The sequence below is a fragment of the Chenopodium album genome, chromosome 19 (genome assembly GCF_948465745.1).
Source record: "Chenopodium album chromosome 19, dcCheAlbu1.1, whole genome shotgun sequence".
In the NCBI taxonomy this organism is placed as follows: domain Eukaryota; kingdom Viridiplantae; phylum Streptophyta; class Magnoliopsida; order Caryophyllales; family Amaranthaceae; genus Chenopodium; species Chenopodium album.
This window is the reverse complement of record NC_137852.1, coordinates 9,464,085-9,489,843: the sequence shown is the minus strand read 5'-3', so window position 1 is coordinate 9,489,843 and position 25,759 is coordinate 9,464,085. Positions and strand designations below refer to the sequence as shown.

Genomic DNA, 25,759 nt, shown 5'->3' with positions numbered 1-25,759 from the left:
TATAAGTTAGGGTTAATTAGTTTCCTAGTTAGATTAGAATTTGTTCTACACGATTTTAGACTAATTGTTTAGCTTATAAATAAGTGGTTAAGAATTAATAAAAAAATCATATTTGAAGTTTGATTATTTGATAAAATGTGAGCTTATCTTGTTTTTGTGGTTTGATCATTATTAAGTCATTTTTCCAATGTAATTCTAATTTTTTTTATTGGTTAAAATAATATCGTTGCTTATTTGGCGCGACGATTGCTCTCGAAAATTGTCTATTTTATTTATAATAAAGATTAGCTTAGTAATAGTAATAATAAGATTACATAATTGATTCTTGTAAAAAACTAATAAACTTAGTATTTAGGGCCTATACCGATTTACTGAAAACAATTGCACTGAACTGATTGAGGCTGAAATGAACTGAACTGAATAGAGTTGAAATGAATTATTTATGAGAGAAGGAAATTAGAAAATAAACTAAACTGGAATTAAGCGGAACAAAATATGCCCTTACTTTTCTCTTTCTATTTCTCTCAATTAGCCGGTCATTGTTCACCATTAAGGGACATCTTTTTATTTTGTCAAACTAGTATTGGACTATCATTGGATATAGATTTGATACATACTTGTGGATCATGCGATTTGGGACTTCACTTGCGGCTCTAATCTTTAAAAAGAAGGAACGGTAAATAGAGGAAATCATGCAAGTATCATAGGTTATAATATATACATACATATATATACATACATATATATATATATATATATATATATATATATATATATATATATATTGTGTGTGTGTGTTTAGAGATTGCCACAAGAACGGGGAGTGAGAATTGATCACAGGATCTCCTGGATCGGAAAGAAAAGCTTTTACCATTTGATATTATATAAACGCATGCTATTTTGATTTATGCATATGCAAAGATAAAACAAGATAATGTCCAGCTATACTATCCAGATAATTTTGACAAAAAATATAAATTATTGAAAATCCAACCATTATTCTTAGCGTTAATATTACCCTACCAAGTTGTGGTGATAGTGATGTGCAAAATCGATTCGGATCAAAATCCAAATTTGTACTCCGTGTCATGCAACTATCAAATTTTTTTTTTTTTCTTTTTGGGTGCAAGAGAGGGGCAGCCCTGGAATGCAACTATCAATTATTCAATTATTTATTATTGACATATTGCCCCAAGATGAATACATCGCAATTCAAAGGATAGCAACAAATTTATTTTTATTTTTCTAGGAAAAATGGAAACAAATAACCTCACCTTTATGTAGTCTGACAATAATAATCCCAACTTTTGATTATTACGAGATAATCCCACCTTTGCATGTCATATTCTTTTATCAGACCCTGACTTGTTAGTGACCTTTTTTGTAGGTTATATGCCACGTGTCAAAATTTAATAGGTCTATTTCATTTTTTAATATAAAAAGCAAAAATAAAAAACAGAAAACGAAAAAAAAAAAAAAACCAAAAAAAACCCAGCCACCAACCCCCACCGTGAAACCCTATCCCCTACCCCAGCCACCACCAAAACCGACCGGCCACCCTCCTCAACCTTCGAAAATGGCCGGCCGGCAACAGGGATGAGTTTATAGGGTGTTTAGGGGGGGGGGGGTTTCGAGGCTAGGGTGGAGATTTTCGAGGTCATTAGGTAGGTGGGATGGAGTTTTCGGCTGCTGGGATGGAGCTTATGGCTGGTTTGCGGCGATTGGGTGGTGTTTTCGGCGGGTTTCCGGCGTCTCAGTCTGGAAGGGGTTTCCGCAGGTTTACGGCTGCTAGGTGGGGTTTTTGGGGTGGTGGAATTGGCCTGTGGTGGTTATGATGTTTTCGGGGTGATTTCGGAGGTGGGTTTTGTTTGGCGGGATGGTTTTTAATACTAGGGGGTTCCGACCGGCCATTTTCAGGGGTTTAGGGAGGCAGCCGGCCGGTTTTTGGTGGGGCTAGGGTTAGGGTTACGGTGTTTGGGGGGTGGCTGGTGGTGGTGGGTCTTTTTCTTTTTCTATAAAAAAAATTACATTTTTTTTTATGTTTTAAACTTTATTTTATTTTGACCAATTATTATGCGACACGTGGCTTTAAAATAATGAAAAATAACATTTTAACTTGTTTAACAGGTTGTTGGTAAAAAGGTTTGTTAAAAGAAGATGATATACAAAGGTGGGATTGCCTTGTAAATTGTAATAATCAAAAGGTGGGATTGTTATTGTCAGACCACGCAAAGGTGAGATTATTTATTTCCATTTTTCCTTTTTTCTATAGGAAATAGCAACAAATTTAATAAATACAATAAAACTATGTACATGTATACAATTTACTTTACATGAAATTATTACGAGTATTATTTTATTAATAATATTATTATTAATGAACAAAATCCAAGAAAAAATATGATACACAATGGAGGAGTCGGCAGTCCCTTATTGTAGATGATACGGAGTACCTTGATACTATCTTCCTTGTATATCACAGCGGTACTGCGTGCATATCATATATCATGCAAATATTTTGTGATCTTTTAATATTGTACTCCCTCCGCTGCAAATCACGACCACGAACCACAACTTTAATCCCACCACGCACAAAAATAAATTTGAGCAATAATTTCTATCACGATCTGCCATTTTTTTAATGATTAAGTTCGCTAATTTATGGTTTATAATTACAGATTGTTAACAAAATTTTTGTATCAAGGATTTCTTCTTTTCCTTCACTGACAAGAGGAATTTTTCTTTCAATTTATTTGGGCCCGTCTTAGACCAAGATCTTTCTCATACACATAACAGGGCCCCCAAAAGCCAGGGCCCAAAATCTGGTTCAATACTCCATCTTTGATATTTCGTGTACAATTGTCCACGCACCTTATTTCCAAACAAAACTCTTATCCAATTAATGCTTTTTGACTTGTTTTTGAATTTCTAAACAGAATTGAACTCTTTTTAATTACGGAGAATCTCTCTTAAATGATATTGTAATTCATTTTATTTTTGAACGGTGGTAATTCATTTAATTGTACCAGATTATCTTTTTTTTTTTTTTTAAGAAAATTAAAGGAGTAGGCATAATTAAAGGATAGTTTTCAAATGGCTACAATAAAATTGTAGCCATTATACTAGATCAAATCTCAGCCATTCATTAGATTTTGACTAATCATAACCTTTTATTGGGATGACTTTGTAATTTACAAAAAAAAAAAAAAAAAAAAAAAAAATACATGTTCATTCAGTTTCTATCCTTCAATGCCCTCCAAACAAACAAACAAAAAAAAAAAAAAAAAAAACTATCCTTCAATACTTTAATTTGCTTTGCTCCATTATTTCATTCATTTGCTATTACTATATTATGAAACTAAATTAATAATTCGCAAATCCTTGCACATGGGATGACCGGATGATGGAAGTTGGGTGATTTATTTTAAAGTATGATGAATTGATGATGATGAATGTTTAATTTGGGTGGGGGAAAATCTAATTACCCTTTGTTAATTCTTAATTACATAATCAGATCACCATGTTTACAACATGCTTATATGGCTCATGGTTGTATGCATATTTGATGGAGATGTAGTACCAATAAATGGCGGCGACAAGACATTTTTTCAAATTAGAATTACATTTTTTTTTTTTAATAAATGTCAAAATACTACATGAACGGATTAGATTGATCCATAAAATTTAAAGGGTCAAGATTGAAAACAGTTTCAATGGCTACAATAAAATTGTAGCCATTGAAAGTCTTCCATAATTAAAAGGGTAATCTATTCTCCCTCTTTCAAAAAAAAAAAAAAAAAAAGGGTAATCTATTCTCAATTAAAAAAAAAAGAGTAATCTATTCTCAATTGTAATGTCTATTTGATACATTTTAAATACTCTCTCCGTTCGTAGTTTATTTTTGTTTATTGTCTCATTGAATCTATTACTACTCTCTATTATTAAAAACTTAGTAATATTAAATTATTAAGGCTCTATATCTTGTAAAAATAGTCATGTAATAATAATGTTTATTACCTAAAAATATTTTAGGGCCCAACTTTTATCATTAGAATAGGGCCACCGAATTGTCGGAGACGGCTCTGGCTTTTTGTGTGTCAATACTCAATATTCAAGGTTTTTTCTATGGTCTAACTGGGTTTTAATGTTTTTTTTTAAGAATTTTCATGCCTTTTTTTCTTCATTCTTGTTAATTTTTGGGAGAAATATTTATTGCAAAATCCCTAGATTATAAACTGAATGCGTTTAACTAAATGAGTAACAACTAAGAAGGAATTTTTCGTTCAACAACATAGTCAAACACTCATGTTTTTTAATTTTTTTAAAAAATAATGATTTGAATAGATGATTAACAGATTAAGCCATTAGAAATTGAGTCATGGTCCAATTGTTATTTACGAGTTTAACGAACCACGTAAACCCTTGTATTGGCCACCTATTTCGAATATCGATTGGGGTGGTGTTAAATTATCCACCTTGCGTACTGCTGGGCTGCTTTGCACTATAAGATGTCGAAGGTTAAATATTTGGTATGGGCCGGGCAACATGTCTTATCCAAGTGCATATACTAACGAACTCTTATTTAGAGTAATTGAATTCTCATCATCTAATCATGTTAATGGGCTTGGAAGAATAATTAAAAAGGATTGGTGCATGAAAGAGGCCAAGAGAATTTCATTGAATAGAAAACAATACGAATAATCATATTTGATTTTGTGGGATTTGATAGATACTTGTACTTGTATTATACAAAGATAATATTTGTTGCATTGGGGTCTATAAAACTTTAAATTAGAAGGGGAGAATTTCGAAAAGTAATATCATTGACAATTCAAGATTCCAAGCCTAAACCAAATTCGACGAATAACCTAGCACTCGCTTGACTTTTTACTAACTTGACTCGAATTAATGTCATCCTTATTAATCTTGGGCAAGTCTTTCCATATAACTTTGATAAGTTTCTTCAGAAATGAGTCCTCTATGACAGAAATCGAGCGCGGTAGCGTGATCAACCGTAGTAATGTCATGGATGCTAGCCCTCTTAGTGTTTTTTGGATTTAGTTTCCTGTCTTTATACTTTTGGGCATGGCTAGCTACTTGGATTGAAGACCTTGATTTCACAACACCCCTTGCTATACTTCTCCAATCACCTTCTCCATAAATCTTCTCACCGATCAAAAATAACCTACAATATTTACAAGATTATTGGATTTTTATATTTAGGATGTCAATAAAAAATGTGCAAGGAATACACAAAAATATTTAATGAATGTCTAAAACAAACACAAATTCTTAATTAATGCAGACTTTAAATTATTGTAAAACGGTTTTAAGTTATTCCTTATCCTTATGTAACCATTTTCCTAACATAAACTATACCCTAAAAAACACTTGTAATACGTTAGATTACTTATATTAGTTTTCATACCACATATTCATTAGAAATTACACATCAAAATACAACCGAACTCATTACATACAAATTAAAAGCAAGAGGTACGCGTGTAGAAAAACAGATAGAAGAAGAACGCGAATTCGGAACCCGTTATCCTTAATTTTTCTTTTCTCAAAAAAAAAATTCCTTATTGAAATTAAAGCTACCATGAAAATTGTTAAAGTGTCCTTTAAATTAAGGCCTTACAACAAAATTAAATAATAATAAGATATATAGGGTTTTACGACACTCGTTTTTTTCCAAATACAGGTTCAATCTTTAAAGAATTTATTAAAATAATTTGACGGATACAACGTAATCAAACCAATGTTTTAAGTAAACAAAAAATATTTTTAAAAAAAAACCCTACTTTCTCTAAAACATAAATAATTAAACATTGATGTTAAATTATGACCATAATTATGTAATGATTAGTATAAATTGATTGACTGATGCTTGTTTTAATTATATATATTACGTACCTGTGTTCATCTTTAGACCATTGAGTATATGTATTAGTATTCTTGCGGACGAAGTTGTTGTGACCATTATACTTGTCGTCCTTGTACTTCGGTATGTATACCCTGCCATTTTCGATCTCGTTCACGTCGTGCACAAGCTTGTTGTAGTGATTCTTAACCTCATCCGGTGATCTTTTGCCTTTGAGATGGATTTTAGCGATTGAAATCCACGGGTTGAGCTCGTTGTCAATGACTTCTTTTGCTACACATATTTCAAATGTCTTGTTTTCCTCTTTAGTCCACTCTTTGTAATTACTCAATGATGATGATGATGATGGTAAATCCATTATTTTTCGCTAATTATAATTTAGCGGACCAATTAGTCAATTTTATACGAACAACAAAGTCAACCCTTCAAACCCTAATACTGTAATAGGGTATATAATACAAAGAATTTATGAAACCTTTTTCCCTCAAATTTAAAAGAAATGTAGAAGAAATTTGGGAGAATATAAGTTAGATTAATATGATAAAAAGTTTGTATATATATATATACAGTTTGATTATAGGTAGGAAACCTGTAATTGAAATCTAATCCAACTAGATATTTTTTTGGGTGCAATGTACATATAATACGGGGTACTAGGTATTCCATAGGATAATATTTTTTTATTATTAAAGTTAATAAGATAGATTTTCCCAGAATCTTTCGAGTATAAAACTAGATACTATATATTGGATATATTTTTATATTTATTTTTGAAGAAATTAATTGGCTATAATTTTTATGGATAAATTCTAAGTTTAATTATTTCTCTGATTGAATAATAGGATTACAAATAAAGTTACCCTAACATATGTGGGGTGAGTTGAAGTTTTTTTTTTTTTTTTTTTAGTCAAAACACTTATAAACCAACTAGGTTAAACCCGTGTAATGCATATATGAAGTATAAAAACGGTGAATTGATTGACAAGTGTTAAAACGCATGAAATATACTTCGTATTAATACTCTTCAAACATGTGATAAAAAATATTTAAATATGTAATAGTTATAAAGTGGATGTTGATATTTTAGAAAGTTTACTTTGGATTTTATATAATTATAATAAAGTCATAATAAATCTACACAAATTTTTGTATGTGGCTGGCCACACCATATGGCCAGCCACAATTTTATTAAAAAATACATAAGTCTTTTCTTTCCTTTATCTCTCTCCTCTTTTCTTAGCTTCTTCTCCAAGCCAAACCACACATCACCAACAACCATATGTCTACTCCACCCATTTTCTCTCTCCTCTTTTCTTAGTTTCTTCTTCAAATCAAACCACACATCACCAACAAGCATATCTCTACTCAACCCATTTTCTCTCTCCTCTTTGCCAAATTGATGCAATTAAAGCCCGAAATTGTAGAATTTGGGTGTTAAATTGCTGTGAAAATTGCGATTAATTAAGCTTAAGATCATCAACAACATTTGAAGTAGTGAAATCAATGAGAACCGGAGAAATTTGAGGTCGTTTTCTTCGTGGAATCTTCGATCGAACATTCTTTGTCAAAAAATCAGCAACATAAACAACAATAGTAGTATGAGCAGATTATAGAGTGTTACTTGTCAAAAAAAAAAAAGTGTTACTTGTAGGGTGTTACTGGTTTAGTTAGGGGGTACTTGTACGGTGTTACTGGTTTGGTCAGGGGTTACTTGTAGGTGTTACTGGTTTGGTCGGGGGTTACTTGTAGGTGTTACTGGTTTGGTCAGGGGTTACTTGTATGGTGTTACTGGTTTTGGTCGTGGGTTACTTGTAGGGTGTCACTGGTTTGATATGGGGCCTACAAGCAACTCTTAAATAAGTAACTCATACAATTCAAGTAACCTTGAATAAGTAACTCATACAAGTAACTCATACAATTCAAGTAACCTTGAATAAGTCTCTCATACAAGTAACCCTTAAAAGCTCAAATTACCTAATCTTCATTCAATTATAGCAATTTGGGCATGGCTTTATAATTTGGCTCTAAAGGTAGACTTGAACCAATATTTAGCTCAAAACAACCTCTTAATTTGTTAATTAAATTAAAGCTTGGGAGGTTCTCGTGTTACCCTTACACATATTGATGAAATACTGAACTAGGCAATAATGTTAGGACTTACACAAATGTTTAAAAAAATCGGATGTACAATAGTGCTATTGTAAATCAATAGCACGTGAGCCTCTTCATCACTTTCTTTTATTAGTTTCTCTCTCTCTCCTCACTTATTTCACTCACTACGGAAGCCACCGTCGCCGCCACCACCGCCGCAAGCTTGAGCCTCTCTCTCTCCTCACTTATTTTTCACCCACTACGGGAGCCGCCACCACTGTCGCGAGCTTGAGCCTCGTCAACAGTGATCTGACGATTGTTGAGTGTTTGGCAGTTCATTCCTTCGATCGCGGCATCAAGCTCTTCGTTCCTTGCTTCCGAAGGTAATGATGGTGACGATGCTTAGCTTGTATGGTAATTGGAAGCAGTAGCAGAAATTTTGGAATCAAAGTAAAATAATACTTGTATGGTTTACTATTGAAAAAAAACAAAAAAAAACTAGTGAGATTTTGATACTTTGTTTTGCAATTTGCATATGTAGCTTAGTTACTTTGTGATAAAAAGGGTCACGTTTGTGAAAAAAAAAAGGGGGTCACTTTTGTATAAAAAAGGGTCACTTATGTTAAAAAAAGGGTCACTGTTGTAAAAAAAAATGGGTCACTTTTGTGAAAATACGGGTTACTTTTGTAATAAAAAGGGTAACTTTTGTAAAGAAAAAGGGTAACTTTTGTAAATAAAAAGGGTCACTTTTTACAAAAATGTTCGATGTACAATAAAATTATTGTAAACCAGGGGCACGCAAAAGTTTTTGTAGGACCTATTTGGTTAACATAAAAAAAAAAAAAAAAAGACATTGAAGACAAGGGAGATTTCTTAGGAATTACAAGTTAAATGTTGAGATTTGCTTACCTAAATTAGGTAAGTAGAAATTCCCACAAAAGCTAATTTCCTCATTATAATTAAACCAAATACTCCGTAATATTAGAGAATTCTCGTAAATAAGATTATACAATTTAATTTTCATATATTTGAAATTTACAAAACTATTAATCCTATATGTGAACCAAACGACCACTTAATACATGGTCCATTTTACTAACCGAAGGTTGTACGAGTAGTTTAAGAATTGCTAATAGACAAAGAAGGGCACGGGTGGGCATGTCTCCTCGGGGATACGGGACACCAGCCGTCAACATCACTTCACATGCTATTCTTTCTTTCTTTATTCATTCGCAACGTGTCCTTCTCTATATTGGACGACATTCGTCGACAGCTCACGTACACCTCCCATTACATTATTTTCATTCTCATAAAAATATTACACTTATTCTGATTTATTCAACTGAAATGAATTAATTGGAGCTGAACTGAACTAAATTGACTGAACTGAATTGAGCTGAAATGAATTGTTTATGAGAGAAGGAAATTAAGAGCTGAAATGATTAAAGTTGAACTAAACTAAACTGAACTAAATTTAAGCTGAAGAGTACATGCCCTTAATTAGGTTATATTTAGTCGATTTATTTCGTCTTTCCACATATTAATTGCAATAATTTTACTCTTTGTGTAATAACACGATGCTTTGATCATTATTAATACATCTAATTACCTCAACTATTACGAAGTATTTGTACATATGTAATAAACATTTAAATGGGGCAACAATCTGTGTACAACCATTGCAAATTGTAATAGATTGTTCCAAATAAAGTTCTTGCATTAGGTTTAGTGAAACAATTATAGGGTGTTATTGATGTTCTCTTTAATGTAATCGTAAATGTCTGAAACTCACTGGCATACATGTTATTATGTTAAAAATAAGTAAATTACTATCTCATACTACTAATAATTTGGGACGAATAAAGTAATATAGGATTAAATAATACAGTAATAGTTTGGATATTAAATCTCATGTTAGGTTACATTTTTTTTTGAAACCTCATGTTAGGTTACATGACATGCATGGAAGCCGCCATAAAATTATACATTGTATATAAATAAATAATTTAACAATTTAACAAAGATTTAAAATTCAAGAATGTTACTCGTATATTTCATTAATATTTAATGTATATATTTGTTTATATAGGAGTGAGTTATTAGTAATTTAGTATGCATACATGATGTATTTGAGAATTCTCTTATCTCTGGTAACTACATAAATATATTCTACTAGTATATATGTTTTATAATAGTCTAGAAGTATGAGAAAAGTAGTATTATCCCAATTTTGAATTGAATCAGATTCAATACATTGTCAATTGTCATTAATCCCTGGTTGCATGTGTAAATCTAGCTATCTTAAGTGTGCAAGTTGCGTGTGAGAAATGAGGAAGCTAGGTAAAGTAGTCTTCACATACATTAGGAGTTCTAACACTTAGCAAAATTATACAAGTAGAATTTAATTGTGTGGATGTCCGAAAACTATAAGCTGAATTAAATACGAATGTATATGAATTATACGTAGTAACTAAATATCCTCACATAAGAAATTAAGAATTAGCTCCATCAAATTAAATTAAGACACAAGGAATTAACATATTTATTTGATTATTTACTTTTAATAAACAGTTTTTTTTTTCAAAAAAAAGTAAAAAATATAATTCCTCCGCCGACTATTATGTGCGACAATGGGGTATTATTTATAAGATATAAATTAAATTATGTATTTGTTGCACATAATAGTGGGTGGAGAAAGTATAAAGTATTTGATAAAATTAAACGTAGAATATGCACCTATTTTTAATTTATACTTCGTAGTACTCATAGTTAACATTATTGAAAGTAAAAAATAATGAAATTAAAAAAAGAATAAGGGGGAAAGCATGCTAATCACTGGACCAATCATGCAAGTAAAGAGGGTCAGAGGAAAGATGATTTCCTTTTAAACAAAAATTCTTTACATTTTATCGGTCCACAAAATCCAAGTCTTCATCTTCATCATTTCTCTCTGCCCTAGCTTTTAGTTTACGCTCAGGAACTTCTGAACCAAAACAAATTATTTTAAATTTTGACTAATTTCATTATTTTCTGTGTTTATATTACTTTTATTAGGTCCATTAAAACGTCTTTTAATTAAATTACGTGTAATTATAGTCCTAGTTTATACATTTTACTTATAAAAGTTATCTTAGTTTCATCTATTGTCTTTTCAATTTTAATTATCTTATCCATTTCATTTTATTTTTTTTTACCAATTTCATCTAAATTATCAACTATTGTTACAAGTGCTTTAACGAACTTAACACTTAGCTAATTAGTTCAATGAGTGAGTGACACTAAAAAAGTCTCACCTAATATGCCTTTATTTTCTCTATGGGATGAGATTCCGGCCATAACCTTATCCCTCGTATCGATTCCCTACCATCCATCTTTGTATGTTGAAGACACCTTAATAACTTTGACCGCTCGATTTACAACAACTCAACAGTAGCAGGAGTCATTATCACATTCATCTGAGACGGCAGCTAGCCTTTATCAAGGCATATACGTTCAATATCAGCAAACGCAAAGACATTATTCACAGCAAAAAGTATAGCCCTCATAAGGGAGTACAACTAGCCTTTCATCATCAACACATTCGTAAAATTCAAATTATTGAAGGTGATAATAATTATTTACTAGTCATCATTTAATAAAAGACAATTGGACAATCCCTTGACCTATCGAGCACATCATTAAGTACATGAAAAACATACATTCTCTCCGCAATCAATTTCACATTACTAAGACAATAAGAATACTTTCTAATTTAATACTACGTGCAAAGTAGGAGTTATATCTATAATATTCACAATATATTAGAAGTTCTAGTGAATATTATACATACACTATACTATTTAAGTATTTCATGGCTTGACGAACTTAAAAGATTTGTGTTTATTTAGTAACAACGAACACTACTTTGTGTTTCTTTTGACTCTTTTGGGTTTAGTGTTTTTCTCTAATTTGTCAACATGCTTTATATGCCATCTAACTAAAAGTGCTTGATTTAATGCGTCAATACAAATAGGTGAGGATTGCCATACAAAATTTTGGTTATTTTATTCCAATAAAATATAAAATTGTGCCTATTTTCATGTTAAGCTAGCTTTTCACTATTTTATTAAAAATAATATTAGAGGGAGAAGGTTGTGGACAATAATTAAGAGGAGGTGGGGGTGGGGTGCGAAGGGGATTGGAGAAGGTAGTTATCAACCTTTTTTTCTTTTCTTTTTAAATTTTTCAAATATTGAAAGCAAAATGTCACTAAGTTTTCGCCTATTGGCAATTTTGCTCCGTAGCAATCACCTATTAATTGAGAAGCTATAAAAATTAAAATCGAAAAACATAATAAAAATAGAAAAATTAAAAAAAAAATCAAGATCAAATTTCATCTATATTATTTGTTTTATACCTCTTCCGTTTTTTATAATGCATCATTTCGACTTTTGTACTATTCACATGTTATATTTGCCCTTATTTTTTTGCTGTTACATAATGTGTCATTAAATTTATCACAATGTTTACTTTCGTAATATAATTTTGTTACAGCCTTTATAAATAGACAAATAAAGATATTAATGGTCAAAGTTATGTCGTGACAAATATACCAGTTAAACGGGTGCATTATTTAAAAAAAACGGAGAGAGTAACTCTTGTAAAATCTACAATAAACAATAAATAAATAAGTAAATCATGTTGTAAAATTAGAGGTATGAATTCTTTTTAATTATTTAAGTTGAAGTTACTATCAAACACTACAAATGTGCTTTTCTATCATTTTAGGGCCATGTGGGCCATTGGTGTGACTGTGGACTGAGGTTGAAAAAGAAATGAAATCCGTCTCTCCACCGGTAGGAATGTGTCTCCATACTTTTTTAGTTTTTACAATCTACGAAGTAAATTTTATACAGCCCTGTTGTCAAAAAAAAAAAAAGAAAAAAAAAAAAATCTAAATTTTATACAGTATTAATTTTTTACTTGATTCCTTTCTTAATAATTATCGAACTACAACATTTATATATTTAAAGCTGCTTATACTCGCTATATTTTCTTCTTTTGGATATACAAGACATGACTTTGAATTTTTTTTTTTTTTTACATTTGTGTTATGGTTATATTTTTCTCAAATATATTAACATTAAAAAAATATAAAAAAAAATTATGACGGATAAGTTAATATCAATAACAAACTATAATTTTGAATAATAATTTTTACTAATAAAACGATGTATTACAAGTATTGATGGTCGAAGTTGATTGGTATTATTGTGGTAATTAAGAAGCTCTTAAGTTATTATCTTAATTAGATTTCACTAATTATACTCACTTCTTTGCAATAATATAGAAGTGATAACAACTCATCATGATTACTTTCACACTAAGATGATGAAGTCACACACACTGTATGATCGAATAGTATGATGGCCATGTAAGTTTAGCATAGTGCCCATTTTTTGGCACTAGTGGTCACAGTAAGTATTCCATTCTCAATTGTGTACTTATTATTGTACTTATATCATTGCATCTCCTAATTAATAAATATACTCCACGAGTCCACGACACAAATATAGAGCACACAACCTCAACAAATCAACCAATTTATACGACCTAAAAAAAATTGAGTGCCCAACTATATCTATATTTTTTATTACCATGCAAAAACTCTCTACTTTTAAGATATATGGCTCAAAAAAGTTATATATCAAGGGATAATTTGTGTTAATATAGAGATAGATAACACAATAGTAGATTGCAGGGTGATCGACTTTTCATATATTGAAGAGTTATTATGAAAAGATTATACAATTCAAGGTAACTTACTACATATCTCACCTACTCTGTATAAATTAACCGTGATCAATCATACGAAAGACCAACAATAACACATCCAATCATTGACCATCATTCAATGCATACACATATAATGGTATGAATGTCTCTAGTTACTTAATTCAAAGGTACAAGTACAAGGTTATTCAATAGAAGTAGCTAGCTAGCAGTAAATTTTACACACACACACAAAAATGAGACAATAATAATTATTATTACTATTAACAAGCAAAGACAAATTAACTTGATAGTATACTACTAGTAGTAATAGTAAGAAAGAAAGGGAACAAAGGATAGGACAGAAAGTGCAACTTCAGAGGAGTGTGACTGCCCCAGTTTTTAGCTTTGGAAGTGTACATTACATAATTTAATTTAATTAAATTACTAAATTTTTATTTTATTTTTTATTTTTTATTTTTTTTTTTTTTGAGTGGTGGACTTTACAAGGGGGAGGAATCACCCTTACCTTCTCATCCATATCCCTTTCTCTCTCTACTTTCTCTCTCCTCTCTCTCCCTTCTCTCTCTGTCTGTGGTTGCTGTTTTGTCTATCTTTATAAGCATCATCCAAGGTCAGTTTTATTTATTTATTTTTTCATAATAATAATATCCTCTTTTTGGTTTCTTCTTCTTTGTTTTTAGCATCTTAGCAAGTATCAAAGAATTTTTTCTATTTTAATAAACCTCATATCATATAATTTTATTTGATTTCCCACCTCCTTTTAAGATATATTCTTATTCATCAAAATTATTAGTAATAATATATATACCTTAATATAAAATCAGATTTTATTTGATATTTATTGTTATTATTAGGGTTTGTTTGTTGCTTTTTTTAGATCTCAACTCATCAAATAATTAAACATCTTGATCAAAATTATTGTTTTCTTACCATTTTTTTTTTTTTTTTTTTTTTTTTTTTTTTTTGTTGTAGATAGAATCACTATGCTTCATTAAGCAAGCTAAGGTATAGTACAAGTACAAGTACAAGTTTATATTTATTTATCAAAGAATTTTAAAGATGATGAAAGGGTTGGGTTTAGATGAGAGCATGTCCAATTTGACTTCTACTATATCTGGTGAAACAAGCATTTCCTCCAATGCTAGGAATGATCAATCTTCCTCTACCACCACCACCAACGCCAACAACGCCGCCACCAACACAAACACGAACACGATGCTATACACTCAAGCATCTTCCTCATCATTCGCCTCGCCTCATCAAGTTCAACCTCCTCCTCCTAAGAAGAAACGAGGCCTCCCCGGTAACCCAGGTCGGTAACAATATCCTCGTAACATATCTATATCTGTATCTATGTCTATATCTATATCAGCAGTATCGATACTAATAAAGTATCAAACCAGTCATGTGACTTTAACCATCAGCTTAAACTTTTGGTTGAGTATGTCTCGCATTATTACTATGATAACTCATCTTTGATGTTTACTATCAGACCCAGATGCGGAGGTGATAGCACTATCACCAAAGAGTTTACTAGCAACAAACAAGTTTATCTGCGAGATCTGTAACAAAGGATTTCAAAGAGATCAAAATCTACAGCTTCATCGTCGAGGTCATAACCTACCTTGGAAGCTTAAACAAAGAGCGAAAGATCAGATAATACGAAAAAAGGTGTATGTGTGTCCCGAGCCTAGCTGTGTTCATCACGAGCCGTCGCGAGCTCTCGGAGACTTAACCGGAATTAAGAAGCATTTCTGTAGGAAGCATGGTGAGAAGAAGTGGAAATGTGAGAAGTGTTCGAAGAAATATGCAGTTCAATCAGATTGGAAGGCTCATTCCAAGATTTGTGGTACTAGAGAGTATAGATGTGATTGTGGTACCCTTTTCTCTAGGTAAGTTTATTACATATGTAACACATTATATTCATGTTCATATTTTGTTATTAATAGTATGGTGGTATATATCATGAACTTAATCTAATTTGGGAAAATTCAATGATGATAACGTGTTGAAGTTAATATTTACTGTACTTCTTACATGTTCTAAGTCTAAGTTTCTAGTTTACATGCATGTATCCATTGACTATGTGTATTGATTCAAATGTGTCTAAATGTCTAATTATTATGTTTACAAATCACTAACTAAATTGCATTTGTTGATCGATAACTCAATGTAGGATTTTTATTATAGGAGAGGGGTTAAGACGGAATTTAATAATTAAAAGGAGTTTCAAACGAAATCATACTTTTTACAATATCATCGGGATGATAACAAATACTCGAGTAATAAGATAACTTTTGAAATCATATGCAAATTAGTCACCTTAAATTACTCAATGTAATGCAAGATGACTTGTATGATTGCATGTGAATTTCCGAAAATGGAATTATTATAAGCTAGATTTGTAATATAATCAAACTAGTTCAACTCTTTTCTCACATAGACTATCTTTTATACTAAGGCTTTTAAACCCAACCATGGGAATCATACTTTTAATTTTTATAATTATGTCTCACTCATTATTACAATTTGAATAACAAACATACATGATGCATAAAAATGTATTGGGATTACCAATTTGTATTCTTTTCTTGTAAAAATAAACAACTTTATTCTTTAAAACCTTGGGATGTCTTTTCATGAGTCAAGCCAATAATTATAATGTGCCCGTGAATGTGTGTGTAATGTGTATGTATTCATATGTGTGTGAAAGTAAAGAAGGCAAAAGCATATATGTGGGGTTATGCAATGAAAAAAACTGTTTGAAATTTTTCTAGCTGTTTGTTTCCAACTTACCTCCATCTTAGTTGTACTATTGCTTAACTTCAAAGTTCATGTGTGTGTGTTTATTTTTCCAAACAACAACAAAGATGCTAAGTAATCCCTTTTCGGTTTCTCTTTTTTTAACGGGGTGTGAGAATTGCGAAATTACCATTAATGACATGCAACAAACTAGTAATTTTATTATATTAAGGATATTGCATTGTGGTGTACTGTAAAGAATTGGACATTTATAGTTGTTCCTTTTGTTGGTACGAGTAGTATATTTTGTAATTTTTAAAACTTATCGTCGATGTTGTGGTGGTGTGTGCAGGAGGGACAGTTTTATAACTCACAGAGCATTTTGTGATGCATTAGCAGAAGAGAGTGCAAGAGCCATTAACCCTCTTAGTACACTTCCATCATCAGTATCACACCAAAGTGGTGGACTTGCTGGAATTACCACTAATAATTCTTCATCCCACTTTTCTTTTCCACCTCACTTGACTTCTCATCATCAACTCCTTCAGTCTCTTCCTCTCAAGAGAGAACAACCTGATCATCACCAGCACCAATTCGGCCAACACTCGAATATGATCAATGTTAGGTCGGATATCCCACCGTGGTTAGCTTGTCCTCCTCCTCCGCAACAACAACAGAATGTTGTTGATGGTGGAGGTGGACAACTTGATCATCACCCGTCTCATTTGTACTCCTTCCAACAACACCACCAGCAACAACAACAACAACAACAACAATATGAACAACAAAGTTCAAGTAATAACAATGCAATGGGGTCTACATTGTCATCTTTTCAAGCCCCGGCCAATCCCCATATGTCCGCCACCGCCCTCTTACAGAAGGCGGCTGAGATGGGGGTGACCGTAAGCAATCAACAACAACAACAACAACACGGCGGCCATCAAGTAGTACTAACAAATAGTACTAGTTGTGGACTAACCGTCAACCCGGGGTTCATGGAACAAAACCAAGGTATGACAACACCCGAGGGGGACGGAGTCGGAGGAGGACAATCCTCCATGCTGCATGATGTAATGATGCTAAGCTCATTTCAGTCTTCAGCATCATCAGTAAGTGGGGGTTTTGACTCGTCGAGTTTTGGTGACTTCCACCATCAAGATATGACCGCGACAAAATCACAACTTAACGGTGGAGGAGGTGGAGGTGGAGGAGGAGGAGGAGGCAATGGTGGTGGTAATGGCGGCAACGACGGGTTGACAAGAGATTTCCTAGGGTTGAGAACATTTACACATAAAGACTTCCTAAACATGGCAGGGTTAGGACATATGAGCCCTTCATCAACCTCATTTGAGCAACAACATGAGCAACATCAAAATAATATTAATCAACAAACACCTTGGTAAGGGCATGTTATGGGTAAATGAGTTAATTTAAATTACATTTTGTTTTGTTTTTGTATTTAAAATTTTTGTAATGCATGTTTATAGAAATTAGTGAACAATATTTTCTCATCATGTAACAAACTTTGTAATTTGTCACAATGTTTAAGACAAAATAAACTTTTTGAGTAAATTTTTTGAAATAGTTTTTTTTTAATTTTATTTTTTGATGGGTATAGTATGGTAAGAGTTTTATAATGGAATCTTGAACATGAGGGCAACTGATGATAATGCCAATACATTTCTTCAGTCAGACACCTTTTTTTCCTCAATCCCGAGAAGTATAGTGTAGCACTGTATGCTTTAGTTTTGATTCCCCTTTTATCAAAAATTTTAACATAAAAATAGTTTTTTTTTAAAATAATAAAAAGTCTTAATTTTTAATGGTCTAGAATTCTAAATAATATAGCTAGGTCCATTTTAAATTAATTGTCATTCATGTTATGATGTTAATAATATAATGAATGACATGCGCTATAGTTCACTAACAAATGCATGTCACTTAGCTTATTATTGAGATATTGCATTCAATCAATAGTACATTATCACCATTATTTGGTACTCGGTAGATAATACAATTAGTAGTACGGTATACAATACAATTATATTTGCCCTAAAGTAAATTGAGATCAATGACATATTGTCCTAATATTTCTATCTAAAACTAATCTGAGCAAAAAAAAACTAATCTGAGCAAATGTATGATTCGATTGACCTTCATGGTTAACCATGTAGCTAGTCATATAGATACAATCTAGTGAAACTCATAGAAATCTTGCTTTTACAAGATAATGCTACTTTTTTTTCCCCATAACACTAACCCCATCGTTTTTATAAGTTGAAACTCATAAGATTACTTGTGTTTAATTATAATTTCAATGCACATTAATAAATTATTAGGCACTTTAAATAAATTACTAATCCCTCCGTCTCTATCTATAAATTCTTTATGTGGGGTTTTTTGGAGGAATATTTTCCTCCAAAACCCTTATTTTAATTAATTTTTAGTTTATATTGGAACTAATAAATCTATTATGTAATTCTCCAAAAGAAAATATATGCATGATAACTCTATATCTTATGAGCTAAGGTAGTTATTATTTTTCTCTAAGCTTTCTAATAATTGAATATACCAAATTCATTTATATCAATTGTATTCCTCTTCATTATACATTTTTTGTTAAAAGTACATGCATCTTCTTATGATGACTAATTTATGCAGACTAAATTGCAATTTATTTATCTATATATTTATTTTAAAAAACGAGGATAGCTCATACATTAACTAGTATAAAGTATTAATTAATATACTTCATTAAGAAAGACCTATAATAGTAATATAACTAGTCTTATATATATATATATATATATATATATATATATATATATATATATATATATATATATATATATATATAGATAGAAGGGGAGGGATCCGGGTGAGAATATGTCCATATGTGAGAATTCATACTTATATGAGAACTGATTTAAAATTTAGAACATATGAGTAAAAAATTAGAACATATGAGTAAGAATTTAGAACATATCATAAAAATTCAGAACACATGATTTAAAGTTTCAGAATACATGATTTCAAATTTTGAACACTTGAGTAATAATTTAGAACTTCTACGCGACTAATAATTTAGAACATTTGATTTTGGATTTACAACTCGTGATTAAAAATTTTAAAAACCTGATTTAAAATTTATAAAATTTGAATAAATTTTAGAACATCTTATTTAAGATTTAGAACATGTGAATAAAAATTAAGAACACCAGATTTCAAATTTAGAACATATGAGTAACATTTAGAACATGTAAGTAAAAGTTTGGAACATACTAGTAATACTTTAAAACATATGATTAAAAAATTTAGAACATACAAAGTATAAGTTAAAATTTAAAACAAAGTTAAAATTTAGAACCAATAATTTAAGATTTAGAACATGTGAGTAATGATTTAAAACATTTGATATAACTCATTTAAGATTTAGAACACATATATTAAAATTTAGAACATCTGATTTAAAAGTTAGAATATACGAGTAAAAATTTAGAACATGAGAGTGTTCTCACATATAAAAGATTTCTCACATAAAGAGAAATTCTCACATGAGCCTTCCTATATATATATATATATATATATATATATATATATATATATATGGTGATCATGAAAAGCATAGAGTTGTTTGACAAATGGTTTTTTGCCAACTTTTGATCGACTTTGACCTATATCAAATAGGCAAAAATATATGATTGCCAATTATGTATATTATTTGTTGGCTAGAAAGTTAGGCATCAAGCCAAAAACAATGCAAAAGTTGGTTAGGTTAGTTTTTTAACCTTTGATTGTTGCTTTTGCATGATAAAATATATTTTGATTTATCAATAGTAATTATTAGTATACTAATTACTAAAGACTACTCCGTACATCCAATCAATACACATTTTAATTCACTAAATATGCATCTTTATAAAATATACAGTGGTAATAAGCGAAGAGAATGAGCTGAACTATTAATAAGTTTGACCTACACATTTTAATTGAAACTTATTTGACCTACAAATAAAGTATAAAGTATACATATATAAACTATAAAGTTGTAGGTCAAATAATTTCAATGTTATAGTTTACTCTTGCAAGTTTGTTTTCTTACAATAAAGTCTAGCTATTATGTTGTAGGGCATGTTCTGATTGACTGAGCTGAACTGAATTGAACTGAACTGAAGTGAATTGAACTTATTATTGAAGCTAAGCTGAACTGAATTGAATATTTTATGAGAGAAGGAAATTAAGAACTGAACTTATTGGAACTGAACTGAACTGAATCTGAAGAGAACAAGCCTGTAATATGTACAATGAGTCCTAATAAGTTCAGTCCACACGAGCGGGTGAACTTATTAGTCTGTAAATAAACTATTTTATTAAAGGGTATTAATATATATAATCATCAGGGATTTAAGGTTGTATATAAATAACATTGTACATAAGCTAATTTAGTAATAATTCAGAAGTGCAGAATAAAATCATGTGTCGATTAGTATGTTTAATTAAACTTACTAATTTTCCTTATGAAGTCTAGTACACAATACTCCTACATACAAAAATCCACAAACTAAAAGATTTCATATTTTTTTAATATATGGTGGGACCTCCTACATACTAAAATCCTATTCAAGCTATCTCATAATGTTAGTACAAGTTACATATGTCGGGAGAAGAGGATAGTGAAAGATAATTGAACTCATGTCCTACACATAATACGTGACCAATGTAAGAACTAATTGGATACATTATACATTACCTAGATCTTTAATTTATGCATAAAAATCTTATGTTGTGAAGTAATTACTCTTTATTTCACTAACTAGTTAAAGAAATTTCACAAATAGTAACTAGCTAATATCGATGATGAGCAAGTAGTAGATGTGAAATGATAATTTTAGTCATTATTGCCAGCAAATGATAGAAAATTAATGTCGTCTAGGGATCAACAAAAGAATTAAAAATCATAATTGCAAAAAGATCGAGTAACTAAGCAAACAGCATTACAACTTACAAGTACTACAACTAGTTGTTTCCTACTATACAAAAGTCAAGTTGTCATTATGCAATTGGCAATTGCAAGCTGTCACCTCACTAGATTGCATTCACTTCAACAAGTAGTAAAGTAGTACTCTAATAATAATAGTAGTAGTAGTACAAAATAAAACATATTCATCTATTTGAAGTTTGGGGTTATTGTAGATTTGCATTATTTACTTTAACATGGAATAGACTACATAGTAGTCATAGATTTGATCAAGTGTGGAAATTGACCTATGTTGTAGATTCTTTCTTTGGAACCGCCCTTCTATACTCTATAGTCCTACACTCCTATACATTTTCGTGTCTCTTTCTGTTTGGATGCTTGCATTGCGTCGCCTCCGACATGTTTAGGAGGTGACAAATAGTTCGTTCTAATCAAGTTTACTCAGATTATATTTAAAAGATAAATTTTTTGTAAATTTTTATATACTTCATTTGTTTTAAAAATTAATTGCAACACGTTGATTAAGAAAGTAAGAACTTATTAGTCACAGTGTAGTAATTATTATGAAACAAAGAAAGAAATCATTAAAATAAATATCTTAATATAGAAAGAAGTCTAAATTATCATCTTCAAACCAGAGCACCAGTCCAAGTTTGTTAGATAAGTTGGTTTTGATCGATGTTTAGGTCTTTAATTTTTAAAACTCTAGTGTTCGGCTTGGTCTTATTTGATAATGATAATACATCTCTAAGTATACTTCTTATTTTTGGTATTTAAAAACACATGAGAGCGGATGATGGTGAGAACCGATCCTAAATCCCCTAAAATCGGAGGAAAATTTAAATCACCTGAGCTATAATGCATATTAGATGTAACTAAAGCCGCTTACATGACTAATTAGATAAATTCACCTAATGCATATTATTAGATGTATGTAACTAGAATATCGGATGTAAACTAAAAGTTTTGTTTACAAGCAAGAGACATGATATAACTGACGACATCTTCAACAGTAAGATTTGACGTAGTGGTAAATAGAGATACTTATACGTTTGTCTAATCCAAATGGGTCAAGGAGGTCGGACTAATTTTGGGGTTGTAGGATTACATTTATACTTCTTTTTTTTCTTTCAAAAACAACCTCATCACTATTGGGGACCTCATCTCTATAGTGTACTCCAAATGAAGGAAGAATATACTTCGTATTATTCAACTAGGAGATAATCAAGGTTATACATGCACTTAAATTAAACAAGGACTCTCGATCTTCAAAAGTCCTTTTTTTATTTATATTTTTTCTAATGGAAAAAAATATCGTTAATAATAACCCGTACATTATGATTATCAAGACTTGTAAAATACTGATTTAAAGATTTAACTCCAACTTTCGATCATAATTAAAGCAATTAAGTTGTATGTAGCTAGGTTACAGAGTAAAATTTTTACTTCACCTCCTCCAGCCCAAAAAAATGTCAAATAAAATCTTTAATTTCCTAAATAATTTCTGATTTCGTCCTGAATTATATACAATGATAAATTAATAAGATCATTGTAACTATTGTACTATTCAATTTTTTGTAATTGTATGGTCATCTAGAAGAAGGTCCAAGTTTCTACTTGTATTATGTAGTAATAGCCTAATAGGTAAGGAGAAAGCAGAAGAATCTTCAAAGTAAGAATTAGGGTTAAGAGTTAAGTCCATGACAAATTTACAATACAATCATGATATTGTCATAAAATAAAAAATAATTAATAAAGTGAAGAAAATAACATGAGAATTATGGCCTACATCAAAAAGACATTCAGAAACACATATGATACTGTTTTTGAAGAATCGTTTTTAGCAATAAATGCAAGAGTAACATGTTGTTGCATGCCCTTTTTCTATGTGTGCGTGTAACATAGTGCTCTCATAAGTTGATAAGTTAACTTGCAAAATCTTTACTTTGTCTGGATAATACATTTTCTAAATTTCTATGTAATAGCTTATTTTACCTCCTTTTCTTTTAGTTCGTCCTATGACTAGCAATGGTAAGGGTGAAATTTATTCGGATTAAGAGGGTGTCGATTTGTTTAGGACTTTGGAGTTTTTTTTTTGAGCAAAAGGAGTTGTTTCCCTGCTTCTAAATTATCTTTGGAGTGATTGGCTAGGAGCCATTTGAAAGCTTTTTGGTCCAAAAGGCTCTTTTTTAAAAACCTTATACGAAGAGTTTTAGCTTTTTTGTTGTTTTATACGCTAAAATAGCTACTAATTAAGGGTATGTTCTGATTGACTGAATTGAGCTGAACTGAATTGAATTTATTGGAGCTGACTGAACTGAACTAAACTGAATATTTTATGAGAGAAGGAAATTAAGAACTGAACTGAACTGAAAATATATAATATGAAGCGAACAGGCCCTAACATCTATATATCAAACACTTTTACACATATAACTTATTACAATAATTTTTTTTTTTTTTTGGAAGACTATTACAATAAGGCCTCGTTCACTTCACCTTATTTTTGCTGAACTAGAATTATTTTTACTAAAATAAAATTATATTTGTTGAACTTAAATTATTTTAACTGAACTTAAATTAATTTTGCTGAATTGAAATTATTTTTACTGATTTTCTATGTTAATTCTTATTTGAGAAACTGAATTTTACTGAACTGGACTTATTTTTACTGATCTAATATTATTTTTACTGAACTGAAATTAATTTTACTTAACTGAACTTATTTTTATTGAACTGAAATTATTTTTGAAAGGTAAAGTGAATAGGGTCCAAGTTAGTCAAACCTATTAATTAATACAAACAACTAACAACTAAAAGCTAATTGTTAAATAGAGCCTAAATTTAAAATCAAATTAATTTAAATTGAATTGTAATTCAGGTTGCACTGAGCTCATAGTTTGTATAATATCCAAAATTTCACACCAAATCAGATTGAGCAAAACTGGACAAACTAAATTTATCTAAACAATTAATTCATTTTAAGAGTTACTTCATATAATTTTAGACTTAAATTTAAACATGCACATAAGACATTTATATTGTTATTTAAACATGCACATAAGCAGTAGTGGCGGATGCAAGCCATATTTGTGGGGTCCTTTGACCGGGACCCCACTTGAGCTTGAGAAAACAAAAATTTGCTTATAAAATTAATTTTTTTACTATTAAAATTACTTGTATTTATATCAAATGACCCCATTAAAATATATTTAATGTATTTTGACACTGTTAAAAATTTTTCTGGATCACCCTCTGCACATAAGACGTCTATGTTGTCAAATAAAGTTAAGCATAGATTTCCTTAGTTTAGAAAAAAAAAAAAAAATTATGAATTAAAACTTATTAATTAGCTAGAATGTACTCATGTTAGATGTTTTGGCTCCTCTTTCAGTTGATTTGTTAGTAGCACGCACTGCCAAAAGTATTGTGTTGAGTTATAAGTATACTATTAATTATATTAGATTAGATGTATAAAATAATTCTATGATTTGAAGTAAAGTTGCTTAATATCTTAATAGTGCGCTCAATATTCTATGAGTGGCTTAAAAAAGTCCTTATCCTTAATAGCCATAGATGATTAGAGGAATAGCAAAATCGGATTATTAGAGATATGTACATTCCACACAACCATAGAATTATGATAATTTTATTGATTGTGTTTTGAGGTATCTAATTTCCCTTTTGAAAAGTCAATATGCACTTAGATCATGTTTACTTAACCTTATAAAAGTTCTACATTCAATTTTTTTTTAATTGTCTACTATTTCATATTAATTAACTTTCACACACGTTTATCGATCCAAACTCTAAACACTAAATCACTAATACACCTATAATTTTATACTTGTATTATAAATAATAAGAAATTTAATCGTATTATTTTGATTTTGTATACTAAGATAAATCTGATAATAATTTACATAGTGAAACTTATTTTTATATTTTAATAGATAATAAGACATGTAAATACCGCAAAATCTATATAAAAAAAAAATTAAAATTTGAATTATATATAATTCTCCATAAATAATAAAAAAAAAAACAGTTGTCAAATATAAGGTATGTTTTTAGTATTTACTTTATTTTGTAAAAATAAGGTTAAGCTAGAAAGACAACCCTATTGAATCAAAATTCTCATAGGTCAACTTTGGTCAAGCTTTGAATGGGAGGCCATGGTAGTAAACGAGAGGGGATGAATGGATGATCCAACTCAAGGCCTGTTTTGATTTACTGAAATGAGCTGAAGTGAACTGAACTGATTGGAGCTGAATTGAACTGAATAGAGC

The 25,759-nt window shown here is 30.4% G+C and overlaps 2 protein-coding genes across 2 annotated transcripts; one reads left to right on the top strand and one right to left on the bottom strand.

Annotated features, from left to right (window-relative positions):
- Nucleotides 1-4,920: 4,920 nt before the first annotated feature.
- Nucleotides 4,921-6,242, bottom strand: LOC145593968 (transcription factor SRM1-like). The gene is made up of 2 exons (XM_081650323.1): nucleotides 5,917-6,242; nucleotides 4,921-5,185 (listed from the first exon to the last, which is right to left on the bottom strand). The coding sequence occupies exons 1-2, from the start codon at nucleotides 6,240-6,242 to the stop codon at nucleotides 4,921-4,923; spliced, it is 591 nt and encodes a 196-aa protein (XP_081506449.1).
- Nucleotides 6,243-14,254: 8,012 nt separating this feature from the next.
- LOC145595906 (uncharacterized) lies at nucleotides 14,255-18,074 on the top strand. Its single transcript, XM_081652337.1, has 4 exons — nucleotides 14,255-14,360; nucleotides 14,723-15,062; nucleotides 15,243-15,642; nucleotides 16,845-18,074. Exons 2-4 carry the CDS (start codon nucleotides 14,810-14,812, stop codon nucleotides 17,893-17,895), a joined length of 1,704 nt encoding a protein of 567 aa, XP_081508463.1. The 5' UTR covers nucleotides 14,255-14,360; nucleotides 14,723-14,809; the 3' UTR covers nucleotides 17,896-18,074.
- Nucleotides 18,075-25,759: the final 7,685 nt, after the last annotated feature.